Source organism: Phasianus colchicus, chromosome 26, assembly GCF_987193195.1.
Source record: "Phasianus colchicus chromosome 26, bPhaCol1.hap1.1, whole genome shotgun sequence".
Lineage (NCBI taxonomy): Eukaryota > Metazoa > Chordata > Aves > Galliformes > Phasianidae > Phasianus > Phasianus colchicus.
Window position 1 is genome coordinate 2,703,155 of NC_143461.1, and position 21,113 is coordinate 2,724,267.

General features: G+C 47.5%; 2 protein-coding genes across 2 annotated transcripts in view; both read right to left on the reverse strand.

Annotated features, from left to right (window-relative positions):
* ASIC2 (acid sensing ion channel subunit 2) overlaps window positions 1-13,757 on the reverse strand; it is a 416,329-nt gene extending 402,572 nt beyond the window's left edge. The window contains exons 1-2 of the mRNA XM_090125118.1: window positions 13,719-13,757; window positions 12,692-13,325 (exon numbers count right to left, since the gene is read on the reverse strand). Of these exons, the coding sequence (XP_089981244.1) occupies window positions 12,692-13,325; window positions 13,719-13,756 (672 nt within the window). The 5' untranslated portion in view covers window position 13,757. The remainder of the gene's footprint in view (window positions 1-12,691; window positions 13,326-13,718) is intronic.
* Window positions 13,758-19,458: 5,701 nt separating this feature from the next.
* Window positions 19,459-20,891, reverse strand: LOC149914964 (uncharacterized). The gene is made up of 2 exons (XM_090125119.1): window positions 20,702-20,891; window positions 19,459-20,589 (listed from the first exon to the last, which is right to left on the reverse strand). The coding sequence occupies exon 2, from the start codon at window positions 20,504-20,506 to the stop codon at window positions 19,586-19,588; it is 921 nt and encodes a 306-aa protein (XP_089981245.1). The 5' UTR covers window positions 20,507-20,589; window positions 20,702-20,891; the 3' UTR covers window positions 19,459-19,585.
* Window positions 20,892-21,113: the final 222 nt, after the last annotated feature.

Below are 21,113 nucleotides of genomic sequence, written 5' to 3' on the forward strand. Positions count from 1 at the left end.
TGCATTGCAGAGTGCATCAAAGGTTTACTCAACCCTTCCCTTCTAGGAGAGACCTTCGGCAGCATAGGGTGCAGACAGGGAAGGCAGTGCAGGACAAGTCTGAAAACATATATTGCTGAACAAACCCCTCTGCCTTGATCCTGGCAGATCATTCCTTCCCATAATATATAAAGCATTCTTGCATCATTTGTGCTTGTGGTGGTTAAATTGCTTTCTAGAGGTGGTTCTAAAAGCTTGTTGAGTTACTTTGCAGCCTGGGAGTCTCATACTGCTGGAGGAGGCCACACGAATGTCCTGGTTTGGCAGCTGTTCCCTGACACCTTGCTAGGTGTGAAAGGATTGAGACAAGGTGAAAATTGCTGGGTTGATATTGGTACTCGAAGCAGAAATTGGGGCTGCGATCCCATCAGGAGGGAGGCTGGAGGAAAGGCAAGTAGGATTAACAAGACAGAAGTGTAGCTGAGGCTCCTTGGAGACACCAGTTGGCTTAGAGGCAGGCAACAGTTTTGTGAAAACTCCAAAATGCTGCCATGCAGGTATGTACCTCCATAGCCAACAGCTGAGCCTGAGCCACATGTGGCTGACAGAGCAGAGCTCAGTTTTTGCAGAGGAAACCTTTCTATGCACTCTGAGGTCTTAAATGTTGTTGTTCCCCATTGAATGTGGGTTAAGGGGAGAAAAATGTTGTACTTTTCTCTGAGTCTTGCATCTCTCACAAAGACATACAGAAACAATAGTGAGCCACTCCAGCACTTTAAGCAGGCGGGCAGTGAAGCCTGGTCACACTTCAGTCTTTGCCAAGAGCACTCTGGATTATGCTTGAACCTGTTTTAACCTCAGCACTTGACCTCCTTTCCCACATGGCAACATCCGTGATGGAGCTCAAAGTGAAAAGGCAAAAAGATGGTTTCCTCAGAGGGAAGGAATATTTCTTTCTGTGTTGGGGCAGGGTTTTGAAGAAGCATAAATAAATTATCCACTTACTAAACCCCAGTATTTTCAAGAAGCAGGAAGATAATTGTGTATTACTGAGGGATCACGTGGACAAGAGAGCAGCAGCTGGCCTCAGGTTTGGGAGAATATAACACTGAGAGCTGTTACTACCAGGCACGCTCCTGCTCTTGCTTTTCTATGGCCACCTGTGCTGCACAATGCAATACGGTTTGCACAGACCCCAGAATGAGCTGGCACAGAAAGAGAAGGACCTGGAATCCCAAAGCAGTCAATGTGCATTCGTGTGCTGCTGCATTTGGGGTAGTGTTCCAGTGTCCCAGGAACACATGGTAGCTGAAGAAGAGGCTTGATATGGATGCTGCTGCTCTAAATCTTGTTTTTATTAAGTGGAAAGGAGGAATCCACATTTTCTATTTGGGTTCAGCCCAGGTCCTGCACACTGAGTCCCTTCTGACTCAGGATATTCTGTTCTGTGTTTCTAAGTGGGACCACGAACTGCTGCAGTGAGATGGAACTGCTTGGGCATACAGCTGAGAGGAGAAGCAGGCTGGAGATGTTCCTCCCAAAGATGATGTGTTCTGTTTTCTGGTTTTATTGTTTGATGACACAGGTGTATGAGAGCCTTTTCTGGAGGACAAGTGTGATTACAAGAACATTCAGACAGTTATCCTCCTGATACAGAAAAATACAGGAGGACCAGAATACACAAGCCAAAAGAATGAACAGTAACTGCTAACAATTCACTGATGCCCCTTCCCCAGCTTCCTCGATTACACTGCTAATGGGACCTGTGTAAATACCTATCTGATCTGCAACAACATAAGTGTAGACCTTATTTCCCTACCTCTGGTAACTAAACTGTCCTTGCTTGAGCTCAAGAAATAGTCTGCCACATGAATTTACCTGTGCTTTAGCCCCCTGCAAGGAGGGACCATTACAGATTGCTTAAAAACATGGGAGGAAAATATGCAGCAATTAATTGTACCAACAAACAGCTAATGGCACACGAAATGGAGGCATAATTTTAGGCTCAGAAATACCCCTCCACATTTAGCAGTGTTCCAAAATGGAAAAGGGAGGCGGCGTTTTACTTAGGGATGCTGTTCAGCCTGCAGGCGCTTGCAGAAGCTATCTGGGGTTTGCAGAGCTGGGAATAGCTGTGGATGCTCAGGTACACTGCGTACCTGACTTGCAAATATAGCAAGCCAGGCTTTCAAAATGGTTTTTGAGTGATGACATTTGGAGAAAAAATGCATTTGGTTTTAATACCTTCCAAATGGGAGCAATAGATATTCCTCTGTCTCTGCATGAAATCACAACCCACGCCATTCTCTGAGGCAAGCTAAAACAAATCCCCTCCATATTTAAGTTTTTATCAATATTAGAAATAAATGCTTAATAATAAACATAAACCAGGAAGACAGTCCTTGCCCCAAGGAGCTGACAAACGTTATTGTCAATCTGAATGCTGGGCTGATGCCAAATTATGGAGGCTTAGAGCTGGGCTGGTCCTATGCATCCTGCCTATGGTGATGCTCTGGTCCCTGAGAGAAACCATGCAAGACATCTTCCATCCATCCCATCTATGCGTGCTGTAGGGCAATACATCAGTACTCATGTTTCGTACCCTTAGCTGCTAGCTCACTTCAGGTTGGAGCCCAAGAGCTAAGCACCACGGATGCAATGAGACCATGTAGGTAAGCAGGGTATCAAAGAGAAACAGAAATATTTCTGCTTGCAGTCTCCTCTGCATAGGCTGAAAAGAAACTATGATAAACAAGGCTGGAGGGCTCTGAGCAGAGATCTTTGCCTCTTCCCATCCCTTTGGGAGAGTCATGAGAGTCAAAGCGCAAAAGAAGTCATACAAGAATGGTGAAGAACCAATCAGAATTGCAGAACCCTACAAGAAAAGGTATTAAAATGGTTTAAACCCACACTCTCCATGTCTTTTCCCAAGCTCAAGAAGGAGGAATCAGATCAACGCCATTTGTCTGGACCTCAATGTAAAAATAAAGGAATATCTCCTCTCTTCCAGTCCTTCTTCCACATTCTTTCTGAGGAATCAGAGTGTGAGCATTTATTGCATAAAGCTCGCAAAGCCACGAGGCTCTGATCTACCCCCAGTCGTCCCTATATAGCTCATATTGTGCATATATATATATATGTGTGTCTGTGTGTACATATTATAATATATATAAGCTATGCAATGCCATGTTACAATAATAAGCCAATACAAGCCGACTGTCTGGACAACATGGGGGTTAAAATTGAGGATGCAGGACTGGTGCTCCCAGCAGGAACTGCAGCAGCAGCCATGGTATTCAATCCATGCATGAACATAAACATGTGTGTATGTTCAACTACTCACACTTCAACAGAAGAGTGTCTCAACAAACACACAGCTGTTGCTCTATCTGCCCTTGTAGCACACCCGGGGCTGTGTGCTGGAACACATCCTGAACCCACTTATTCTCATCAATATTGTGCTAGCATAAGAAGCTGGGATGCTCTGGCCTCTGCAATTCTTTTTGTAAATTCCAGGGAGGAATGAGTGCTTCACATAACTTGTGGAAAAAAAAAACCCAAACAAATCCATTGTCTTTGAAACAGAGGACTTAATGAAGCCTGTTTTCCAAAGGATGCTGGTATTTTGTTTTCTAACTTCTCTCTGCTCTGCCCCTATGGACTCCACCAAGAAAATCAGAATATTCTAGGAGCAGCTAACATCCTCATCCATGTACCAACCTTCACACATCTACCCCTGGGTTGTTTCTCTCTGTCCCATGAGTAGCACAGCCCTATGTATACTAATTTTTTAGTTCGTTATGCTGTCTCTGCTGTCAGAGAAGTGTAAGCTGTCTTGTCACTACCAGGCTGCCTTTGGAGAAAGTGGGGCACATATGCTTGTTGGACAGCTGGTTGCTGTCAGATGAAATGCATAATGTCATTGGTGGCCCTGATTTTCCTCAGTGGACATGAGTTTGGGTCTCTCTCAGCTGCCAGTTTTCATGAAGCTCGTAGAAACCTAATGTCTGTGAGAATTCTCATAGTCTTTCAAATAGAGACAAAATTAGCCAATTTTCAATCTTCTGTCGGTTTCTCCTATCAGGAAATAAGACTGCAGGTGAGCCATCTCCAGAAAGCTCAGAGATGGTCTATCAGAAGGCATCCTGTGTTGAAACCTGCCCCTTGAAATAGGGAGCTCATCGGAGCATAGTGTATAAAATTCCCTTCTTCGGGGAAAGGCAGATGTAAGCCTTTGCTAATACCAGGTGATACCAGGTTTTGCCCCAAACCTTATTTAAAATAGACCTTGCTTTGCCTCAGGTCTATAAATGTAAAATGCAGAGACTCCAAAAGGTGACAAATCCCCCACTGAGGGGGGCTTTTCCCATCAAATAATTCAGAACCAGCTGAAATGAACCAGCTTTTAATGAAGCATCCCAGGCTTTCAAGATTTGGTTTTGTTCTGAGATATAATTTTTTAATTATTTTCATGGAAAATAGAAATGCTTTATGACAAATGTTTTCATTTTTCTCCTGGGAAATCTCATTCCAGCCAGTGCAATTTCAGGAAAAAAGGCTTTTTTGTGTGCATTCAGAGAGCATTTTCTAATGAAAAGTTTGTTAGGAGATAACCTAACCAACTCCAGGCTTGTTCAAAACCCTGTGCTGGTTTCTGCTGTGAATCTGGTTTTCATTGCACCAATATCCTTAGGAGGCAAACTCCTAAAGAGTTCAAGGTTCAGTGGAAGTTGGGTTGGTTTGATATTATAGCTGCTTATGGTGCCACATCTTCACACTGATGGCATCCCTCTGCATCACATCGTGTGTGTCCCTGTAATTACATGCACCCTACAAGGAACTCACTGCAGTTGGTGTAGAGCAGCAACCGGAACTCATGTTAATTCAGCTGCAATCCGTTGTCATTGCCTTGACAGGAATGAATTCATTTGTTATTCATGTGGATGTCACATGTGTTCCAGGAGATGCTCCATCATAATTTAGCATTAGTTAATGGCCACTTAGAGTGCTCCTGAAGCAGCTGTAAAAGGGATGGTGGCACTGGGATTCATTACCAGGGTGGAGTACAAAAAAAAAATGTTTTTCAATCAACAAATGTGAAGTTGAACATCTGGCTCAACAACTCCTTCTCCTAATGAGGACATGCCATCCACACCCTTTCTGGCCATGCTGCTAATAAAAACTGGCTCCATGTTTTATATGAAGATTGGGTTTGGTGGGAGTATTGTTGGAGAAACAAGCTCAGTAGCAGCTTTTACAGAAAGCTTTGCTGGAAACATTTGGTACCTTTTAAGTGTAAAAAGGAAAAATGCCCAAACATGAAATGCAAGAAAACAAATTAATGCATCAGAACTGTACAACTGCTGTAACCAGCCATCAGCTCCCTAGCAGAGGAGGACACTGTGTTTTCTTCTGGGAGATACAGTCCAACCAGTGTGTCCAAGGGATGCGTGTGGATGATGAGCTGGAACTGCAGTTCTCAGCAAACTTCACTATAACATTTCTGTTCCATATTTTCACAGAAAAAAAATAGAAGCTCAATAGCAAAAATGTGTTCTAATCCAAGACTTCCTCAAGTAAATCATCACTTTCCAGATGGCCTGGAGTCCCTCCCACCTCCCCAAACAAAATGCTATCCCCCATTTGAGGTCAAACTGAAGCCAGATATGCTTGTTCAGCTGTCACAGGTTTCTCCATCACTGGAAAACTGCTGATGAGCTCACAGTGCTGCAAACACTGCTTGGGATGCATGGTAGGCAAAGATGGATCGCACATGCTGCTCTCCCAAAGCATAGCAGGTGGCAGTGGAAGAAATACAGAGGCTTAATGGTTCTGCTCTACACTTCCCACCCATTTTGGTGCTAGAGAGCAGTAGAGCATCATCCTGAAAAATTCAGTGACTTAAGGGTTAAGCTTCCATTAATTCCTCCCATTGGTTATTAACTCTCTTCTGCAATCAACTGAGTGGATTTAGACCTTACTGCCAAGCCATGGCATATTGTAAAGATGTTTTTTTGCCTGCCATTGAGTTATCCCGATGATTGACAATTATTTGCTCCTGTGCTGTATCAGAATTTCAGCTCATCTTTATCTACTTGAGCTGGGAAAGTAAGACATTCTTCACACTGGCTGAAATTGGAGCCTTTCAATTATGCTGCTTACAGTACATGCAGCTAAGTCACCAGAGTGCATTTGCTTGCGTTTATTTATTCTCATCTCCTGGACCAGGACTAATTTCCCTTAAATGCTCAGGCTCACAAACATTTTGGGTCTCTTCTGTGGGATTTGGCTGTCTGGTGAATTTCATGACTGTCCTCCACCATCGGAGTGGGGTTTGAGAAAGCCCGGAGCAAGCAACAAGATGAAACATGAAAAAAGACAATGTCTCAGTTTTGACTTTCTTCTCCCAATAATTTCAAAAGCTTTGAAAAGGAAACAGATTTTTAATTATTTTAATTTCATGCCTATCTTCCTATTACTTTCATTTATATTTCCAAGTTTCAAATATCTTTGAAACAACATTATGTAGATATAAATTTCTGAAAAACAACTAAAACTTCGTCCCACTAAAATTTCTGACCTTCAACTGCTTATTTTTGTATTTTTTCTTCCCAGATGTGCAATATGGACAGACTCAGACCTATCAGGTTCCCTCAGGATAAACTCTGTCTCTTTACACAGCCTGGAAGCCTGAGCACCTCCTGGCTGACTGGTGGGAAAGCCCAAGGGCTGGCCATGAAGCTCACTCTGCCTGGAATCTTCTTGTGCTCAGGACCAGCTGATCTGTAGAAGAACCTGGTGAGTAGGTTGAGTTTGACTCAGCCTTTTTCAGTTCTGATTTTCTTTTCAAATTCCTCTGAGCAGCTGTGGAGGAGGAAGGAAATCTCAGTGCAGAACTGGCTTATGTGATGGGAGCAGTAAATGAGCAACTTCTGTTGTAGGTGAAAACACTCCTGTGGGCCTCTGCATTGGGCTCCTCTCTGGAAACATAACCAAGTGCAGATTAAACCTTTCATCTATCCCACCCTTGGCAAATACATGTGCATTTTCCACTAGCGCTCACTTCTTCCCTTCATGCTTCCTGGCTTAACACACAGGATAAATCCTTTCCTCAACAGCGACCGCAACAGCAAATTCAGATTTGCTGATTCAGAAAAAAAACCAATTCAGATTTTATTTTATTTTTTTTTAATATGCTTCAGTTATAATATTCCTGGCTGGATAAAAATTGTTTTCTGATGGGCTCTGAGCACACAGGTGTCAATCTGTTTAAATGATGCAGTCTCTTTTACCTCCTAGGAGCAATCTTTCTTTCTGCTGTTGGTCTCATTGATTGATCCCTGGCAGGTGGAGGCAGCTCTGTCCACCTCATCTAGCTCATTTCCCATCCTAGTTGTTGACTTTATGAACCTTTCAAGGTTTCCTCATGGCTATTTGCAAGTATAGAAATCCCAAAGATCTTTTAGTAGACTTTTCAGGTTATTCTCACCCCTCAATACAAGGCATACATTTAGAGTTGTGTTTTTGTTTAACCTCTAAGCAGATGCAGGTGGCAAAATCTACTGATTTTTGCAACCTGCAAATATAGCCACAATTCATGTTTTCCTCCCTCTGAAGCCAGGGAGGACCTGCATGCCCAGTGCCAGCTTTCTCAGAGCTGTGCTTGCTTTTCATGGATGTATTTTCCCAAAGAGCCTTTCTTAGGAAAGCCACATAAGGTATCTCATCAATCTTAAAAGAAGGATGAATGGAATTAGAAAAAAAGACTCAATATTTCTTTTGAAGACTGTATGCAGTTGAAAGAGTAATTGAAATACATTACATATTATATATATGGAAGTATATATATATGAAATAATTCAGGTTGTAGGGTATCTCAAGAGGCCACCCAGCCCCATGCTGAAATCAAACCTTTTTTCTCTTCTAGTCAAGTGTGACCTTCTCCTGCCTCATTTCATGACCACCAGTTTCAATTTGTGCCCATTGCCTCCAATGGGGATTGCAGGCACTGAACCATACCCACCAACACCTTGCTAGGAGCGTTTTGAATAAGCACACAGCATGGTTTCACAGCACCACGTCATGCTTTTTAGCACGGGCATCACTGCCCTTGGTCAAATAAGCACAAAGACTCTGCAAAAGGGAATATCAGAGAAATTACTTATTATTCTGCTCAGGTTGGATATTAAGGACATTTCTGCTCTGAAAGAGTGGTGGTGCATTGGCACAGGCTGCCCAGGAGGGTGATGGAGTCACTGTCCCTGGAGGTGTTCAAGGAAAGTGGAGATGTGTGGCACTGAGGGACGTGGTTAATGGACATGGTGGGATGGGTTGGCGATCTTAGAGGTCGTTACCAAGCTTAATGATTCTATGATTCTATTTGTCATGAAGTCCTGAAGGAAGACTTCCATGAGGTGTATGGAAGTAGATCAGGACAAGTTATGTGGCTCCAATTTTGCCTCTCCAAATGGAAACCATGTTTTTGTGAGTATGTGTGCATGCATTTTTTTGGTGATGGTGGCGGTCTTTTTTAGGTATTATTTTTGTGGGTTTGTATTGTATTGTTTTTTATGTTTCTTCACATAGAGTTTTAGGAATGGCAATATTAAAGCCTGGTTCATGTAGAAAGAGCACAGGCACATTTTAATATTTCCCATGATCTTACCTTTCATCCACTATAAGGCAAGGAAACAATACAACACTGCCACTGAACCTATTTGTGTAAAAGCTTTCACAAAATGGCAGATCCCATTATGACATATTTCACAGATTCTGAGGCAAACTTTGGAAAAAGTCACAAATTCCAAAAAAATGATGAAACAGAGGTCATATGATTCTGAATCCAGCAGCTAGCATCATGATTATTACTTTTTTTGTTTGGAGGAAAGTGAAAGTTGTATAATAAGGGATGAGAATGGACTAATCAGTCCAAGAAGCAAAAGCTATTTACTAAATAGTGGCCTCTTGGGCGCACTAAAAAGAATGGCAGAAAATGTATGCATGGGTGAAGACAAATAGATCGACAGAAACTTGCATCTCAAAATAGAAATATTCACAAGATGCTCTCCATTATGTGGACACTGTCTATCAGCAAAAATAGAAAATTGAAAATACATGAGCTATATCCTTTGATTGTCTCTGAAAATACGTAAATAGGCATCCAGCAATGAAAGCAGGGAAAGCACAAGCTAAGTTCCTGTGTTACCTTGGAAATGAACTGGTTATGAGGGGAAGCACTCACAACAGATCCCATTTAACAAATGACATGACAGAAGGATGTGCTCTTACACCAGAACGTGCATCCACTGCCCCACCTTGAATATCTCAGCCAAGGCTTGGCTGCTGGGGTTACTTTTCTCAGCAAGGTGGGACTCTGATATCCCATTCCTATGCTGCTTATATTATAGGTATCTACATCCCCATCGCCCATCAGTCATTCTCCATTTGTCTGATGAGGTGAGATGATTCTCATAGACTTATCTCCCCTGTTACTCCATGCATTTACTGTGCCACACACAAAAACCTCCTGCAACCTTACTGCTGCTCTGTTCCTTTATTCCAGAGCAGCCAAGGACCATGAGCCTTCAAGCTTGGGGAAAAGCTTTGCTTCAGCACACCCGTAGAGAAACCCAGAAAACTACAGCAGTGTATTTAGGGCTGACAAACCACAGCTTTTCCATGCTCAGCAGCCGTAGGATGGGAAGACCTTACTGTCATGTTGAGCAGCAGGAGCACAGCTCCTCCAGAAAGATGCCATCTGTGAGGTCGTTTTCAACTGAGACCTCCTGGGAGGAGTGATGCACAAAAGAAGAGAGGATTTCCTCAGCTGCTGTTATCAGGTTTCCCTCCTCCAAATACTCTAAAGGAATGGGTTTGCTAAAGCGCGTTCTGCCAATTTTCTATTCTTCATTACCTCGCCTACAGCAGAGGTCGGCATTATCTTATCTGCTGCTCAGTGCATTGCAAGGCCAGCTGAGGAATCAGCACATATTTTGCTCAGTCCTTGCTGTTCCCTTTGGATGTATTCCTGCAGAATAGCTTAGGGCCCATAATACGGTGACAATATCCCAGGGAGGAGGAACATGAAGTGCAAGGAAGCACAGCTCAAATCCCATGAATAAAGCAGCATTGGAGAAGTGGAGGAGGAGGAGGAGGGAAAGTATGGTCAAGTGTTCAACATGTCAGGACACTGCCCTGTCAGCTGCTGCTTTCTCACACGGGGCAAGCAGCTTTATTCAGGGGTTGCACTGCACACAACATACACATTACCCCCAAGGGACAACTGTACAACCTTCTTCAGCATCTTATTGCATCGTACTGCACAGATACAGCTTTCTGCTGCAAAACAGCTCCCAGATGCATGAAAGTGAGGAGTACAGAGAGAACTGGAATTCTTCAGCAGGATGACGCATTACAGAACTGCTCTGGGATTTACACTTCTGCTTCCTGGGAGGAAAGAAATCAATTTTCAATGACGACGCTTCTCTTTTTCCAGCTGGTAATGCAGCAGAATGGATGGGCTGTCACTGAGCCTGTGTGCAAAGTTGCAACAGGTCGCTGATGATTAAACACAAAGTTCCTCCAGAATTGCAGGTTCTGATTCTGCCCGGAGGCAGCTAACAGACCTTTACAGCATGCTCCCTGTGGAAAGACCTACTCAGCATTTAAGCAGGCACTTTTTTGCTGCCTTTTGTCTCTAGAGGTAAAGTCTGAAAGGAGAACGAAGCTTCTGAGTCCCTTTTGAGTTCTGCTGCCTAGATTTCCATATCATGAGGGATTGCCTGGAGTTGGTGATGCTGGAACAGCTGCCTGTGCCTTCAGCACATCCTCTGATGCATTTCTATGTGTCAGGTGCAGAAGGCAACACTGGGAAGATGTTGTCTACTGGATCACCTGCATCTGCTTTGCATAACTGACTGAAATGTTTCACTGCCCCATTTCTGAATCTCTACAGTGTTTGCCAAAGAGAACTGCTGTTAGACTGCAGTGCCCCATCTGTTTCTAGCTGACCCCAACCTGATTTAGCAGAACCAGGATTTATTTAGCAGTCAGGGAAAGTTTTGTCTTTCTAGAAATTATATAGAAAAAGATGCCATGGAGAGAACAGCCCCATTTCCCAGGGATGCTGCCCTGTCACCTGACAACAAGATCTGCTGTTTTGAGTCCCTGCAGGTGTTTTGAACCTGCTAAATAGGCTTTGGAGCTTTTGCTTCTGGCTGGTGTTTATTGCATTATTGGCAAGCATATCTTTTCTTTCGCTCTGGATTTTAGCATCTTTTTCTCCCTTTCTATCCCATTCTCCATACTTTCTCACACATGGTTTTGCTTTAGCTCTCTCTTCCCCTAGCAACTTTTTTGATATGTTCCAAAAACTTACAGCAGCCTCTGCTGAGGTCTGCCCACAGAGCAGAAGGAAAGGAGCAGTCTGCCTGGTATCCAGTCCAAAACAGGCATAGGCAACAACTGACATGAAATGCAACCTTCCTACTTAGGCGTCTAAAGAGAGCACAATCCAGGTGTTGGAAATGGCTATGGAACATGAGTCAGTTGAACCCATTTGCTGGGAGACCCACAAGCAGCAGAGGCACAAAATACTCCTAAAAACAGACCCAAATCCAGCTGGCAAACCAAACCATCACAAAGTCTGCTTCAGTCCCAGCCTTTCTGCAGAACAGGCAGCACTGCTCACAGACAGACAGCTGCCCAGGAGCTGTTTGCATGGCTGACTGTAGGGCTGCTGAGCCCCCAACCAGGGCAGACTGGTGGCAGATTGGTGGGAAGGAATGAGCCAGAATAGCCTGAGAGTAAAGTGCAGCTTAGCCCCGTGCCAACTCGTGTGCCCACGGCTCTGCCCAGGCAGCACTCCAACCACCAGCCCCTTTGCAGCCCCTCATCACCAGCAGTGCACGGGTGCCATCTCCTCTTCCAACAATCTACTTTTTGATTCTATTTAACTCTGACACTGTCTGCCAGCAGAGCTGCCACTCGGGTGGCAGCCAGGAGCCATGAGCTGAGCAGCGTCTGTTCCTGCAAGATCCTCAGGCTGCCCAGCTTGCTCCTGCTCCCTGCCATCGTCAGAACACAGCCTGATTTCTTCTCCTTTTCCTATATTTTTTTCCTTTCCTCTAACACAACACCATGAAGACACTCAGCCGCTGACCACACTGCACAGCTAACTAGGATTTATGATCCACAACCATCAGGAACAAGCAGAAAAATTTCCCATCTGTTTGATCAGAAGCCACAATTTCATCAAGGCTACAAACACCCAGGGAGATACAACCAACTGATGGACATTGCTCAGACCATCCCCAAATGCGTGCCTCTGTGCTGGCCTTTCTCCAGCCCTGTCTTCAGCTGGCTAAAATTCACTGACCATAGCAAGAGACCCTCAGGTCCCCTCCGTTGCTCAACTTGGTCTGACAGCAAGCACCCTCCAGGATCCTCATGTAGGATGGGTGCTGGACCTGCTGCCAGCCCCTTGCACAGCCCCCATATCACCCCACACCATGCTGGGAAGCAGCACAAGGACTCCAGCAAGCAAACTGAAACTCAACAGGCTGCCTGCTCCTCCTCAGCTGTGCCACAACCCGTGCTCATCATACTATGCCCACACAAACACAGCCAGTGACATCCAGGGCTATCCTGGTCCTACACCACCACCATCCACATGCCCAGAGTGGAGAAAAACAGAGCATCTGCTCATACTCACAGTTTTGAAGTCCTCATGGTTGCATTCTTGGCCTTTGAATTTGCAATACAGCATCATATCCTTCAGGTCATGGCCAACCCGTGCCAGGAACTCCTGCATGTTGAAAACTTTAGGTTTGTACTGCTTAAAGTTGGCCTTTTCTTGGAGGATGGCTAAGACAGCCGGGTCAGCCAGGTGAGGGTTGGGGATCTGCAGGTTGACATCGAGCAGAGCCAGCAGCTCCCCAGCATGGTACAGATCATTGGTGGTCAGCCGGGAAAAGCGGAACTCATTGAGGTTACAGATGGTGACAGCAGGGAACACCAGGCTGTTTGCCACCACCTCGTCCACTTTGGTGACGTGCTGGTAGGAGAAGTAGAAAGCCACCCTGTCTGAGCTCTCCACCAGGAGGAGCCCCAGAGAGCCTACAAAGGCCAAGGTCCAGAGCAGGCGCCGGATGGTCACTGGCCCATAGACGAAGACATGACGGATCCCGTGGAGTGTGGAGGTGTTGGCAAAAATCTGGATGCTGGAAGGCTGCAGGCTCCCCATGCTGCCCTCGCTGGTGCTGTCCTTCAGATCCATTGGGAGTAGCTGGTGAAATCCTGCTTTTTGGGTCAGGCTGTAGCCGGAACTGGGATCCTTCTCCTCCCCTCTGGAAAGTAATTAGAGCCTTTTAGAGGAGAGAGAGCAAAGACAGTCTCAGACCAGCTGCCACGAGCTTATCCCACCAGCTCAGCAATAGCTTCGTAGGGGTAAATATTTATACAAACATCCATTCAAACTCTAGCTCTTGATTTCCTCGGTGTGATAAGAAGGGCTGGTTTTATTTAGGGAGACACCAAGGTGATGTGGAAGAGATGTGGGTGGGAAGCAAAAGCCGAGCCAATGGAAATAAAGTCCTCCCCCTTCACACGCACACACACACACACACACACACACACACACACACGCCGAACAAGATGAGATTAAGCGAGAGGGAGAGCTTAAAACAAGCGGAGCAGCTCGCAGCCTGTTAACTGGTGCGTGAAGCCAAGGATGCCGCTACCCAGAGCTGATGGCTGGCAGCGAGGCTTCCAGACTCATCCTTCCCGTGCTCTGAAGGTGCTGCCGGATTTGGGCATCTTTTCTCCTCCCCACCCTGCTGTTTTGGGCAGGGCTTTAGGAAATAGCCCCCTCCCTAAAACCCCACCGGTGTTATTTTGTAAGAGTTTCTCTCAGGGAAAGCTGGGCAGCTAATTCAGCAGGAAAATGCAAAGGAAGAAAAAGGAGAAGGAGGGAAAAGGATTTAAAAAAAAATGAAAAAGGGGGGAAAATAGCTTCTCAGCTCCATGCATGCCCATAGCAATGAAAAGCAATAGCATGAATCCTCTCTGCCATGCAGCAGCTCCGGAGCAAAAAAAAAAAAAAAGAATCAGACAGAAAAGGATGAAGCGGGAGAGGGGGAGAGGTAGTGGGAGAAAGGGGCTGCTGTGTCTCTCCTTCTTTCTCTCTGTCTCTGCCTCCCTGCACTTCAGGACTCCAGCAGGCAAAGCACTGAGAGCTGTGAGTCACACATCGATCCGAGCCCCACGGCGGGCGAGAGCAGCACTGCCAGATGTTTGGTGCTGCTGGAAGGCAGCTGCGATGGATGCGTGCAGGGAAGGTGCTCCCAGCTGCGCCTTCAGATGGGAGGTTTGGAGGGGTGGGGATGTTGGGAGGCAAACTGGGAAAGGTTTCCTAGCCAAGAGATGCTGCAAAATCCTGTACACTGAAGCCTCCAGATGTGACAGCATCCTTAGCGCATGCTGCAGGAGGTGGGAGGGAGCAAGGTGTAGCCCTGGGTCTGAGAAGGGTCAGGAGTATCTCCTCTCCACACTGACTCTGTGCACAGCAGTATTTTTATCTGTTTTATCTCAGATGTAGAAGGAAAAAATGCTTTCTGTCTCCATACAGCGCTATGGCAGGTGAGGGCCCCTGGGGCCATGGTGGCATGGATGTGACAGTCAGCTGAGAGCAGAAGCTCAAGGAACAGCCACAGGCTGTCACAGTCTGTGGTGTGATGCCCAGAGACTATCAGCCTCCTGTAAAGTTACCTTGAGAATAGACCCAAAGATTATCTTGGGCAAAGTAAGCTTGATTTTTGTCTTGTGCTGTTATCCAGCCATGCCAACTCCCAGCCTACAGCATCCTATGCGAATATCTCTCAGGCTGAACTACTCAACCCAACACTGCTATCTGGCTATGCAGTGCTGCTCTCTCTCTTCACACCAGGGAAACTGAGGCAAAGAGAAGCTGAAGGACATGTGAACAGTCACACAGTTTGCACTGCAACCATAAGTTGAAGACACCACTTGGTCTCTGGGTTGCTGGCACTCTGACACCTTAGAAGTCTCCTGTACCTTGTCCTGTGCTTTTCAGATGGGGTGGACAGCACTGAGCAGAGCCAAGCAAGGTGTGAGCCAGAATGAAAGCAGCTCAGGGCAGTGGTTGCAGCTCCACGGCTGCCTCATCCTGCACTCAGCATCTCTCCAGAGCAGAAATAAGACCATTTCCCCCCCTCTAAAAATGCCTGGCAGGAATAGGCTCCCTTTCCCACCCATCACCATCCCAGCTCCAAATCTGTCTCCTCTTCCACCGCCTGTGCTGTTTGGCCTGATGCATTAATGCTTTCATTTATTCACCATGCACACTGCCTTTACAGAGCTGTTTTCTGTAATTCATACCATATACCATCTGCTGCCTTTTATTAGTTGACTGTGTATAGCGCTGCGGGTGCAGTCTGGAGGAAGAAGCAGCATCCCCAGCAGTGCTGCACAGTACCATGGCTTTCTGCACTGGGGCTGGAGATGGACCGTGGAGACAAATGCTGCCCAGCGGTGCCATGTGGGCAGCCTGCAGTCTGGTTGTCACCACGGCCAGGGTGTCCCCAAGACTGGGAAAGGCAGCTCTGATCCCACCTGGAGCTGTGCACGGGGATGACACCAGCAGGGTTGGGGACACAGGCTGGGAGGGATGGCAAGGGGAGCTGGGACCACAGAGATGCGGTGATGGAGGGGGCAGTAAGGACAGGGTGACAAGGGATGCAGGGAACAGAGCCTGACCCTGTCTCATTGCACAGCCTGTGCCTGCCCTCTTGTGTCTCAAGAACATGCTGCAGTGCACAGAGCCCTGAAACAGATGGGAAATGGGTTTACTGGGGAAGAAAAAGATGCAAAGGAGGGTCCCAGCCTTTGGGAGCCCCACTGAGAAGCATGTCCCAAGTGAACAATTTGCATTGGCAAAGCCTGAACTGCTCTGGGACCAAACTGACACCTGGAACAAGGGCTTTGCTGAAGGTGATTGTGGTCCTATAAGACTCACTCTGTTCCTCAACCTTTCCCCAAAATTTTAGACCCCCTTATCACCTAACAGCACATTGCCAATAGCTCCAAGCTACTGGGAAAACACAGCTCCACTTAGCTGAGAGACCTTGGCTAATTAAAATAGTCCTCCTTTCCAAACGGGAACATAATGTGGAATGCTGATGTTTCCCCTGAAATTAAATCTGATCCCTTCCAAGGTAGCCTTGGCTGGGCTAAAAGGCTTTTTACTACGTATAGAAAATTAAAAAAACATGATTGGATTTTGATGTATTTAATATTATGCTTGGATTTTTAATAGGTTATAAAATGAAAGACATTAAAGAGTATAAAAACTCTCCCTGAAAGAAAACATGAAATATTCAAATGGCTGCATGTAGTGGCTGGAAAGCTGCACGAAGGATAAGGATCTGGGGGGTGTGGGTTGATGCTTGGCTGCACACAAGCCAGCAATGTGCCCAGGTGGCCAAGAAGGCCAATGGCATCCTGGTTGTGTCAGTAATAGTGCAGCCAGCAGAGCATGAGGTGATCGTCCCTCTGTACTCAGCTCTGGTGAGGCCACATCTCAGTGCTGTGTTCAGTTCTGGGTCCCTCGTTACAAGAAAGACATTGAGGCCCTGCAGAGAAGGGCAACAGAGCTGTGAGTGGCCTGGTGCAGAGGCAGGAGGCTCCCCTGATGGGAAGCAGTGGGGCTGCAGCCTTCTATCTTTGTATAGCAACTTCCTAGGCCAGCAGCCCAGAGCCCCACTACAGCCAGCCAAGGGCTCAGCAGGCTGCTGTAGAGATGTGGAAATATTTCAGATATTCTAGTTTTGTTGGGCCCAGCAGAGAGATCTCAAAAGCACCTTCTGCTGGACCTAAGTTCTATTTTCGTTTTGTTTCCATCTGAAGTACATGAATATAAATGAGCCCTGGTCTATCTATGCTGGTCTGCTGGGACTCTGGACCCAGAAGTCTGATCAAATTAACTTGAAGCATTTTAGCACACGAGTGTGTTGGGCTCTGCTCATTTAAATTTTACATAAATTCAAGCACCGAATCATAATTTGGCAAATGAGCACCAAGAAAGCTAGAAAAGGAAAGTCTAGATTTACCATTAACCAGCAAAAGCTGGCAGCTGCCTCTGAGATTCACAGTCTCATTCTGGGAGTCAGATGAGAGCTTTGTGAGAAAAAAGGAAATTTGGGTCCCCACGAGCGTTAGGGGTGTGCAGACCTGCCTCTGAACTCTGCGGGCAGGGCAAAGATTGAAGGAGATGGATGTGATCGGTGACACTGCCCATGTTTGCTACCAGCCCTGGGAAGTCAGAGCAGCGCGCAGGCTCTGAGCTGTGTGTGTGTCTGAGCCACAGCTACTTACAGTTTGATCATGCTACCGGGTTTTTTCAATTCTGTTTAATCTTTTGGACAATGGGCTTGTGAGTCATCAGGGCTGGCAAGCGGGGGACAGAGACCTTTCTCCTCCTCAGTCTGTTTGCCACCTGCACGCTGTGTGTGCGGTGCTGCAGCTGGAGCTGAGGACCTCAGGGCACAGCAGCTCATAGTGAGCCCACGCTGCTTTGTGGGGTACAGTGCTTGCTCACTGATGCATCATTTACTCTTTGTTAGATTTAGACCCATCACTGGGTTATTGGAGTATGGATCTGCACAGGGATGTGTCCTCTAGGAAGGACCTTTGCAATTTTTCTGTACGGGGCTGTATGATACAACAGATGAGAAGCGTCAACTTGTCAGTTCAGCCACCAGGTATCAAACTGACTGACAGCCTGGGGAAGCTGCAGCTACACCGAATTGTCCCTGGAGAGTGCTTTGATAGGTTCTTTTGCTGCAGGCATTTGTGTAAGGAGTGGGCACCTACATTTGTACTCCTGTGTCGGACAGTGGCACGAAAAGGCCGGGAATGTGTAGAGAAGAAAGTGAGCTCTGGTTCAGCGCAGATCTGGGGAGGGATAAATTAATTGCTTACAGGCAGGTTTCTTGACTGCCTGCAGGCTTGGGAATGTAAGCATAAGAGAGCATGCCAGCATGTCCCTTCTCTGAGCATCTTTGCTATTCCCATTTGGATTTGTTCAATTACACGGCAAAGTTTTTCTAACCACCAGCAAGGGAAACTCATCCTGAGATCAGAAGAACAGTAATAGTAACTCGTAAGCCTTATTCAGGACTTTGGAGCCTTCAGAGCACTGAACAAATGCTAGCTAATGAATCAAGCTGTGCTGCTTCTCCTGCCCCAGCCCTGGCAATAAATGCTCCAGGATTAGAAACTTGCTGACACGTGTGCTGTGAGTGCCTGAGGCTGAGGGCATGGTAGCTCCTGAGCTGCTGCCTTGACGGTGCTGATGGGTAAAAAGGACCTTGTTGTCAGCAGATACAGTTGGGATATGTGCGGGGCTCATCCTTCAAAGAAAAATATTCCATTTATCATCCTGGTAGAAATGCAAATGTTACTGTTTTCTAAGGAAGTTTTAATTTAGTTTTAATTTTCTGGTACAGGTAGGTTAGTCTTCGTCAGGGTGGCTCTGATGCTCACAGAGCATCTGGGACAGCAGCTCTTGGGACACTGCTGGAAAATGGCAAAAATTGTGTTAGTTATTTGGGTGCTGAGGTGTGGGTTTGAATTATGACACAGCTGCTCGGTAGATAATTTTTAGTATTTTTTTAAAGTTTTGGCAGCAGACTGTATGTGAGAGATGAAATGTGTGAGAGTTGAACTCCACAGCTGTAGGAATTGCTGTCAAAGTCACTCTTCAGTGTCCATCTGCCTTCCTTTGTGAGTGGGGAAACCACCTTCTGTGCAGCCAGTAGGTGCAGGAAGGACTGCATGAAACCCTGTGGGCAGCAGGAAACACCGGAGTGTAACCGCCCCATTGGGAAGTGATTTTTGGCCTTCTTGTGCACACCGATTCAGCAAGTGCTGCTGAATGGTCCTGCTTGACGGCCGTTCATCCGACAGATGCTTTACTTTCTATTTTCCTGGTCCTTTGCCCCAGCTGTTTGCTTTTCTGCAATATAACACACAACATTCCTTGCCTGCCATTGTCCTGCGGTTGTCTTACTGCTTAGGCAGGAAATACAACAGGGCTAAATCTTCAGCAAGGAACAACTCAGGCCAGCTTCATGCTCTGTGCTGCTCTGGTTTCATTACTTTCTGTAATGGCAACAAACCCAGCAACAGCAATGAAGATTGCATCTTTTCTGCAGATAAGTGAATTATTTGTGGCCTGGAGCTGGCAGTATGGGAGGATGGCGATGAGTGGATTATTATTATTAGACATGAGGTCCATCTCGTGTGTGTTGGGGCCCACACTTTTTTTATTGCCACTGTCATGGCTTGTTTTCTGACTGTGGAGATGAGCACGTGATTCTGTGGCCTTTCCTGGGACCAGAAAAGGGAGAAACCAGCATAGGCAGGGATAGCAACCCCAACTGCAAAACTTAGTCTCTTTTTTTAACCATAGATTTTACTTCTCAGAAGCAGAGGGAGAGGCAGATGTTGGCCTCTCGGAAGCAGACTGAGAGGCAGATGTTGGCCTCCCAGCCCCGAGCCATGTTCTGGCTGGCAGTGCAGTGCTGGCCTAGCGCTGCCGTTGGTGCCGCCTCTTGTGGGGTGGCAGTGAGCCCTGGGGGCTGCTGCTGGCCTTCCTCTTCTTGGGCCGCCGGTGCCCCCCAGCAGAGCGGTCCCTGCCCTGGGCGGAGGGGCCCGCTGCCACCGCCTGCCCCGCTTCCTCCTCTGAGGGCGCAGCGTTGGTGGTGGGGTGCCCGGGACCCCCCCGAAGGTCACCGGGGAGATCCTCAGTGCTGGGGCCTGCAGGGCTGGTGGAGCGGCCTGGGCTGGAGGCAGGCCCCTGGTGGGAAGTGGCGGGGCTGGGGGCGGCTGCGGGTCGTTCTTGCTGCCCAGCAGCAGCATGGCTGTCCTGGTGGTGCTGCTGCCGGCGGAGCTGCGGGCCGTAGATGGCTGCGGTGATGGTGATGAGCCTCCTCACAAAGCTCTCCGTGAGGTTCCTCAGGGATGGCTGCAGCTCCTGCAGCAAGACCGCCTCATCCAGCCCATACATACAGAGGCAGAGCAGGACGATGCTCTGCCTGGAGTGCACCACCCACCACGTGCTCCTGGAGATGGTCCGGAACTCCCGATCGAGCCACCGCAGCAGGGGTCTGAGGTCAGGCTGCCGTTGGAAGAAGGCAGCCCAGACCTCCGGAGGGAAGTTGTTCTCCGGAGCGATGAAAGCTGGCTCTGCGGGCCCCTGCTCACCCTGCAGGCCAGAAGCTGAGCGTGCTGCGGGCTGTGGGACGGCACACTCGAGATAATCCTCGTCTGACCTCACCGAGTACACGATGGTCCTGATGTTCTGCCCGCATTCAGCACAGCTCGGTTCCTGGCTGGCCCACCAGAGTGCACAGCCATAGCAGAGCTGATGGAAACAGGGGGTCACGTAGGCCACGTCGTCCCGATCGTGCCCGCAGACGGGGCAGGTCCAGGGCGATGGCACCTCCATGGCCCCGGGCTGTGCGGTGGGCTGGGAGAGCCGAGGTCAGAGGCTGCTCTCCTCGCGCTGCAGCGGGCAGAAGGTGTCACAAACTGAAAAAGAGAGAGAGAGGCTGTGGTCACTTGCTGTCCCCAGGGCTGGCAGCAGTGATGCCCGGTCCCTGAGCAGCAAACCCACCCAGGGCCGTGTCCCCGCACCGCTCACCTCTGCTGCTGCGAGCGCACTTGGCGGAGCCCCGGCTGCCTGAGCCAGGCAGGGCCGGGGAAACACTGGCGATGCTGTGGGCTGGGCACCCAGAAGTGCTGCCGGCAGCCACACAGCACGGCCCAAACAAAGTCCTCGGAGGCGCTCCAAGTCTCGCAAACAAGCTCGACAGGATTCCAGACACGAGTCCTCTCTGCACTCTACCAGTGCCCAATTGATGCACGAGCATCAGGGAGGTCACAATAATCTCTTGCTGATGTCACAACCCCTGGCTGCAGGTATTTGAGCACCATCCTGGGTCTTCATATGGGAAAATAAAAATTGCACGTTTACTATCTCCACAATGATCCATCTTCTGGAAACTGTTGACAGTTTCTGAAACGTAGACACTTTTTTCCTGTTTGTTTTTGGA